This window comes from Numenius arquata, unplaced genomic scaffold, assembly GCF_964106895.1.
Source record: "Numenius arquata unplaced genomic scaffold, bNumArq3.hap1.1 HAP1_SCAFFOLD_887, whole genome shotgun sequence".
Lineage (NCBI taxonomy): Eukaryota > Metazoa > Chordata > Aves > Charadriiformes > Scolopacidae > Numenius > Numenius arquata.
The window spans coordinates 20,719-28,044 of NW_027414658.1; the positions used below are offsets into that span (position 1 = coordinate 20,719).

Below are 7,326 nucleotides of genomic sequence, written 5' to 3' on the forward strand. Positions count from 1 at the left end.
AAGGGGTTGGTGACATGGGGTGGGGCTTGGGGACACTGAGGTGGTGGCCAGGGTGGGGGTCCCTGGCTATGGGTTGGGGTCAAGGGATGGTCCAGACGCCTGGGTCCCCTCCCTGGAGCTCAGAGCAGGGGCTCACCCCGGGGTGTCCCCCGTCCCCCCCCGCCCCTGCAGCCGGAGTCCCCACCTTCTTCCCCCCCCATTAAACCAGAATTATTTATTAATTATTTCTTGGGCGTTGCTTCATCCCTTGGGAAGAGCCGGTGGCCGCGACCCCCCCCTCGCCCCAGTACTCCCCCCCTGAGTTACAGCCGCGCCGCCCCCGGCACAGCACCAAAACATTTTAAAAAACCCCCCCAAAACACCCCTAAAAACCCCCCAAAACCCCCACTGTGGCCAGGATGGGATCCCCCAAAACCTCCATCCCAGTTGGGTTTGGGGGGGCCCCCGTTCCCAGTTCAGGGCTGGGTGAGCTGGATGCCGAAGACGTCGGGGTGACGGTGACGATGGAGACAGGCGGCTTCGGAGGAACCCTCGGCGTCGCGCACGTTGTACTCCCCCTTCTTACACGCCGTGGATTTCAGGTAATAACCCCCGGCGGCCACCAAACCCACCGCCGTCACGGCCCCCAAGGAGCCCAACGAGGCCACCAGGGCCAGCCGGCTCTCTGCGGGGCCAGAAGGTGCCGGTGACGCCGCGGCGGTGGCGGTGACACCCCCCCCCACCTCCTCCATCCCTAAATATCTCACCGTCCACCCGGACCACCACGCTGCCGGCTCGCCGGCCGTGCCTGTTGGTGGCCGTGCAGGTGTAGAGGCCACGGTTGGCGGCGGCGGCACCGGCCACGGCCACCGAGCGGTTGTCGGGGGCCAGGCGGAGGTTGGGGGCGGGGGGCAGCGCCCAGCCGTAGGTGGGGGGGGGCAGCCCCTCGGCCCGACACTCCACGCTGAAGCTGGCCCCCCGCGAGACGTTGGCCGAGGGCAGGACCCGCAGGATCACGGCGGGGGGGCTGTCTGCACCCCCATGGCACCGGCCCTCAGCCAAAACCACCCCCCCCCCGGCCATGAAAAATAACCAGAACCCCTTTTTCTGTCCCCAAACCCCTCCCTTTTCTGCCCCAACCCCCCTTTTTTTCTTCCCCCACCCCCCATTTTTTCTGCCCCACCCTCCCCTTTTTTCTACACCCAAGTCCCCCATTTTCTGCCCCAAACACCCATTTTTCTGCCCCAAAACCCCTTTTTTTCTGGCCCCCCCCTTTTTTTCTGCCCCAAAACCCCTTTTTTCTACCCCCAACCCCCCCTTTTTCTGCCCCACCCCCCCCTTTTCTACACCCAAATCCCCCATTTTCTGCCCCAAACCCCCTTTTTTCTACCCCCCATTTTTTCTGCCCCAACCCCCCCCCTTTTTTCTACACCCAAATCCCCCATTTTCTGCCCCAAACCCCCTTTTTTCCTACCCTCCCCTTTTCCTACCCCCAACTCTCCCCTTTTTCTGGCCCCCCCTTTTTTTTTCTGCCCCAAAACCCCTTTTTTCTACCCCCCCATTTTTTCTACCCCCAACCCCCCCCCCTTTTTCTGCCCCCCCTCTTTATTCTACACCCAAACCATCTTTTTTTACCCCCAAACACCCCTTTTTTTTTTACCCCCAAACCTCCCCTTTCCCCCCCCCCCCCGAAAAACCTCCCCCTGCACTCACACTCGACGGCCACGGTGACGTTGCGCAGGGCTGAGCCATGGCTGTTGGTGGCCCGGCACTGGTAGGTGCCGGCGTGGGCGCGGGTGACGTTGGGGCTGGTCAAGGGGGGGTCCTGGTCGTCCCCCAGCTTGTCACAGGTGACGTGGGGTGGGGGGTTCCCGCTGGCGGCACAGGCCAGCTCCGCCGGGGTCCCCTCCACCCACAGCCGCTGCGCCGGGCAGCCCGTCTCCCCGATGCTGGGCTCGTCTGGAAACCGGGAGGGATGTGGCACGGGGAGGGCTGGGTGCTGGCTATCCCCCCCCCACCCCATTTTTGGGGTGCAGGGACCAACCGCCACCCCCTGCTCCCCACCCGGTGCCCAGGGGACCGGCACAAGGGCAGTCGGGGTCCCCACTGTGCCGGCACAGACATGGCATCCCTGGCACAGATGTGGCATTCCCGGTATCGCCACAGCATCCCTGGCACAGCCGGCATCCCCACTATGGATAACGGCATCTCCGGCACAGCCAGATACCCCGCCTGGCTGCAGCACCCCCGTCCCATCCCTGGCACCCCCGGCACCACCAGATCCCTAATCCCATCCCTGGCATCCCCGGCACCACCAAATCCCCATCCTGACCTCGGCATCCCTGGCACTACCCGATCCCTATCCCATCCCTGGCACCGCAAGATCCCCGTCCTGACCCTGGTATCACCATATCCCCATCCCATCCTGTCCCATCCCTGGCACCGCTCAATCCCCATCCCAACCCTGGCATCACCAGATCCCCATCCCATCCCATCCATGGCCTTCCTGGCATCGCCAGATCCCCATCCTGACCCCGGCATCCCCGGCACCGCCAAATCCATGTCCCACCATGGCAGCTCTGGCACCACCAGATCCCTGTCCCATGCTGGCATCCCTGGCACCGCCAGATCCCCATCCCATCCCTGGCACCACCTGATCCCTATCCCATTCCTGGCATTCTTGGCACCACCAGATCCCCATCCTGCCCTCAGCATCCCTGGCACTACCAGATCCCTATCCCATCCCTGGTATTCCTGGCACCACCAGATCCCCATCCTGTCCCATCCCTGGCACTACCAGATCCCTATCCCATCCCTGGCATCCCTGGCACCGCCAGATCCTCATCCTGACCCTGGCATCACCAGATCCCCGTCCCGTCCCATCCCATCCCTGGCACCACCAGATCCCTATCCCATTCCTGGCATTCTTGGCACCACCAGATCCCCATCCTGTCCCATCCCTGGCACTCCTGGCACCGCCAGATCCCCATCCCGACCCTGGCATCACCAGATCCTCATCCTGACCCTGGCACCACCCGATCCCTATCCCATTCCTGGCATCCCTGGCACCACCAGATCCCTGTCCGTCCCCCCCCCCGCCCTGGTCACTCACACTCGACGGTGACAATGACGCTGCGGACGGCCGAGCCGTGCTTGTTGGTGGCCCGGCAGACGTAGCGCCCGGCGTCGGCGCGGCTGACGGCCCGGCTGCCCCGGCCGCGGCTGGCACCGCCGTCACGCGTACAGCGGGTGTTGGGGGGGGGGTCCCCATCGGCGCGACACCCCAGCTCCCGCCGCTCCCCCTCCACCCAGGTGCGATGGGCCGGGCAGCCCCTCTCCGTCAGGGTGGGCTCGTCTTGGGTTGGGGGGGGGGGAACGGGGAGCAGAAAAGAGGGATCTCGGTTAGTGCCGGTGCCACCGGCGCGGTCGCGGCGGGAGATGGTGGCACCACTCACACTCCACGCGGACGGTGACCAGCCGGCTCCGTGTCCCCAAGGCGTTGGTGGCGTTGCAGAGGTAGGTGCCGGCTCGGGAACGGGTGACCGGTTCAGGCTCCCCGGTGCCGACGGTGACGCCGTTGCGGCCGCAGACCACGGTGGGCGCGGGGTTGCCGGTGGCACGGCAGGACAGCGCTTCCCGCGTCCCCCGCAGCCAGGTGCGGTTGCCGGGACAGTCGCTCGCCGTCATTTCGGGCATGTCTGGAAAAGATGGAGGGATGCACCGGGAATGCCGGGAACAACCAGGAACAGCCAGGTCCCTTCTCCCTTTCCCCCCCACCCTCCCCCCGGCGCGGCACTCACAGAGCACGGCGAGCCGGACGTCCTTCTCCTTTGTCACCACGCTGTCGTCGATGGCCAGGCTGGCCCGGCACCCGAATTGCTGCCCGTCGTCCTCCCGCCGGGCCACCAACCGCAATTCCAGCGGCGACTCCGGTCCCTCGGCCAGGACCCCGCCGTCGGCATCGCGCAGCTGCAGCCGAACGGCCGGAGGGTCGGCGACCCCGGCGCGGCATGTCACCGTCACCTCGCTGCCCGCCGGCACCGCCGCCGGGCTCAGCTCCAGGATGGGCGCCGGGAAGCCTGCGGGAAGGTGTCGTGGGTCTCAAGGGGATTTTGGCCCAGCCTCCGGTTGTGTGTCTCCCCCCCACCCCCCCGCTGCCACTGCCGCCGCCTCCGGTGCCTTACGGTAGACATGGAGCTGCCTCCGTGCCGTCCGTGCCGCCGTCGCCACCGCCGCGGTGCAAGCCAGCTCCTGCCGTCCCGGGGAGCCGGGTGACAGGGTGGTGACGGCGGTCAGCACGTCCCCAGCTGCCGTGACGGTGACATTCAGGCTCTGCCCTGCCAGGATGATGGCGAAGCGGACGTCCCCGGCCGGGAAGGCTCCGGTGATCCGGCAACTGGCGTTGGCGGTGGTGCCGACCTCCAGGTGGGTGGGAACCTGGAGCTGGGGTGGCTCCGGGAGGGCTGTGGGGACACGGTGTCACCGGGGCTGTGCCTCGGTGCCAGGGCGGGAGGATCCTGGTGGCTCCGTTGAGGATGAGGAGCTGCCGGAAGGGTGCTGTGCCAGGGCGGGAGCTGGGATGGGGATGGGATGGGGATGGGATAGAGACAAGGATGGGGACGAGGATGGGGATGGAGATGGGACGAGGATGGGGATGGGATGGAGACAAGGATGGGGATGGGATGGGGATGGAGATGGGATGGGGATGGAGACTGGGATGGAGATGAGGATGGAGATGGGATGAGGATGGGAACGAGGATGGGAATGGGGATGGGATGGGGACAGGATGGGGGTGGGTTTGGGGTGGGGATGGGAGGGGATGGGATGGAGACAGGATGGGGATGGGATGGGATGGGGATGGGATGAGGACAGGATTGGGGTGGAGATGGGGAGGGGATGGGATTGGCATGGGGACAGGGATGGGGACAGGGACATGGTGGTGCCAGGCTGCTCCCTGTCTCCTTCCCCCCGGCAGCACCCCCAGCACCAACACCGGAGCCTGGGGGTGCCGTAAGGACTCACCGAAAACCGACAGCTTGACGGGGACAGCGGCGCGGGCGAAGAGCGGCCCGTGTGGCCGCAGGGACAGCTCGGCGTGGCAAGTGACGTCCTGGCCGTGGTCGCCGGGGCCGGCGGTCAGCAGGTGACTGACGGCCACGCTGGCGCTGCCCTCGGTGGCGGCGGCGAAACTCTCCGTCCGCAGCGTTTCGGTGCCTCGCCGTAACGTCACCGTCAGGTTTCCCACCGGGGCCACCTCCACCACCCGGCACGTCAGGTTCCGGCTCTCGCCCACCGCCATCGCCGGCACCGGCTCCAGCACCACCCGCTCCGGCAACCCTGGGAGGGGGCCACCACCCATCAGCTGCATCCCCCCTCTCCCCCCCCGCCATGTCACCGCATTCCCCCCCCCCGCCATGTCACCATGGCTCCCCCACCCCCTGGCACTCACGGTAGACGAGGATGCCGGCGCTGGCGTTGACCTGGGTGTCACCGCAGCGCCCGTAGCACGTGGCGGCACCGGGGCTCCATTGGGAGACGTTGAGGAGGCGGAAGCTTTGCCAGCGGCCCCCCCCGGCCCCCAAGGCCACGGGCAGGGGGGTGTCCAGCCCCAGTGTGGCGTTGCCCCCCGGGCAGGCGCTGCGGCTGCAGTTGATGGCCACCGAGCCCCCGAAGGGCACCACGGCCACCCGCGGCCAGGCCCCCACCGTGAACGTGCCCCGGGCGGCCCCTGCGAGAGCCCCCACCGCGGGCAGCACTGGCACACACCCCCCCCGCGCCTGGGGCCCCCCCCATATCCCAGCTTGGGGGGGGGGGGGGGGGCATCCCAGCGAGCCTATGCCGAGACCCCTCCCAACTCCAGGGAGGGCACCCAGACATCTGGGCTCCTGGGGGTCCCCCCGTGTCCCCCCCAGCACTAAGGGTCCCTGGTGTCTTGAGTCCCTGGGGTGTTTGGGGCCCATGCCCTACCCCTCCCCCCCAAAAAATAAAGGACCCAGGCATTTGGGGTCCTGTGAGTCCCCCCCCATGTTCCCCCCCCCCAGCACTATGGGTCCCTAGTATCTCAGGGTCCTTGGGGTTCCTCCTCCCCCCCCCCCTCCCTGAAATAAGGTGTCTGGGGTCCTGGGGGTCCATCCCCCCCACACCCCCCCAAGAAAGAAGGGGCCCAGGCTTCTGGGGTCCACCCCCCAGCCCCCCCAGCTTGAAGCATGCCTGATTTTGGGGGTCTCGGGGGGGGGGGGGGGGGGGGCGTGTTCTCACTCCCCATCATGCTGGGTCTCAGGTGTCAGGGCTCTCTGGGGGTCCAGCCCCCCCCCCCATAATTACCAGTCCTTGGGGTACCATTCCCCCCCCCCCAATTAAGGGACCCAGGTGTCTGGGCTCCACCCCCCCCTCCCCCTAATTATAGGTCCCTGGTGTCTGGGGGGTCCTCAGGGCGGCCCCCCCCCCCTTGCCCCCTCCGGGTCCCTGGGGTCCCCGGAGACCACCACCCCCCGCTTCCCAGGATTATGGGTCCCAAGGTCCCCGGAGTCCCCCCACCCACCCATCCCGGAGGGACCCAGGTGTCCGGAGCGCCCCCCACCCCCCGAGGTTCCCCCCCCCCCCCCCCCCCCTTTTACCTGCGAGTGCCAGGATGAGCGGGGGCAGCAGCCGGGCGGCCGGGCCGGGGGGTCCCATCGGGTCCCGACTCCGCTGGGGGAGGAAGAGGAGGATGGGGATGAAGAAGAGGATGGGGAGGAAGAGGAGGATGGGGAGGAAGAGGATGGAGACGAGGAAGAGGATGGAGACGAAGAAGAGGATAGAGATGAAGAGGAGGATGGGGATGAAGAGGAGGATGATGAGGAGGAGGAGGATGGGGATGAAGAAGAGGAGGATGAGGAGGAGGATGAGGAGGAGGATGGAGATGAAGGCAGCTCCTCCGCTGCCGTGCACGGAGGCGAGGACGGCGCCGGTACCGCGGGGCTGCTCCTCCCCCCGCCCCCGCCTGAGCCCTCCCGAGGCTCCGGCCGCCCCCGCCCGGTGCTCGGCGCTGCACAGGACCACCATCCCCCCCCCTACACGGATCGGGCCCCCCCCGTGCTCGATCCTGCACAGGACCCCCCCAAACCTTTCCCGTATCGTCCCCCCCCCTTGCTCGGCGCTGCACAGGCCCCCCCCCCCCCCCCCCCCCCCGCCGTGTCCGGATCGGGCCCCCCCCGTGCTCGATCCTGCACAAGACCCCCCCTCAAACCTTTCCCATATCGCCCCCCCCACCCCCCCCTTGCTCGGCGCTGCACAGGACCACCCCCCCAGTACAGGGATCGGGCCCCCCCCATGCTCGATCCTGCACAGGACCCCCCCCAAAACCTT

The 7,326-nt window shown here is 67.6% G+C and overlaps 1 protein-coding gene across 1 annotated transcript; it reads right to left on the minus strand.

The window, feature by feature from the left end:
- Positions 1 to 201: 201 nt before the first annotated feature.
- Positions 202 to 6,654, minus strand: ICAM5 (intercellular adhesion molecule 5). The gene is made up of 10 exons (XM_074167249.1): positions 6,597 to 6,654; positions 5,429 to 5,707; positions 5,002 to 5,316; positions 4,164 to 4,442; positions 3,780 to 4,058; positions 3,435 to 3,677; positions 3,092 to 3,334; positions 1,693 to 1,938; positions 747 to 1,010; positions 202 to 664 (listed from the first exon to the last, which is right to left on the minus strand). The coding sequence occupies exons 1-10, from the start codon at positions 6,652 to 6,654 to the stop codon at positions 456 to 458; spliced, it is 2,415 nt and encodes an 804-aa protein (XP_074023350.1). The 3' UTR covers positions 202 to 455.
- Between the last annotated feature and the right edge of the window lie 672 nt (positions 6,655 to 7,326).

Bases quoted from the DNA above. Each gene is read 5' to 3' on its own strand.
- ICAM5 (XM_074167249.1), bottom strand. From the start codon at position 6,654: ATGGGACCCCCCGGCCCGGCCGCCCGGCTGCTGCCCCCGCTCATCCTG. The intron at 4,059-4,163 runs GTAAGGCACCGG...ACCTTCCCGCAG, and splicing joins GAGGCAGCTCCATGTCTACC to GCTTCCCGGCGCCCATCCTG. The intron at 1,011-1,692 runs GTGAGTGCAGGG...ATGGGGGTGCAG, and splicing joins CGTCACCGTGGCCGTCGAGT to ACAGCCCCCCCGCCGTGATC.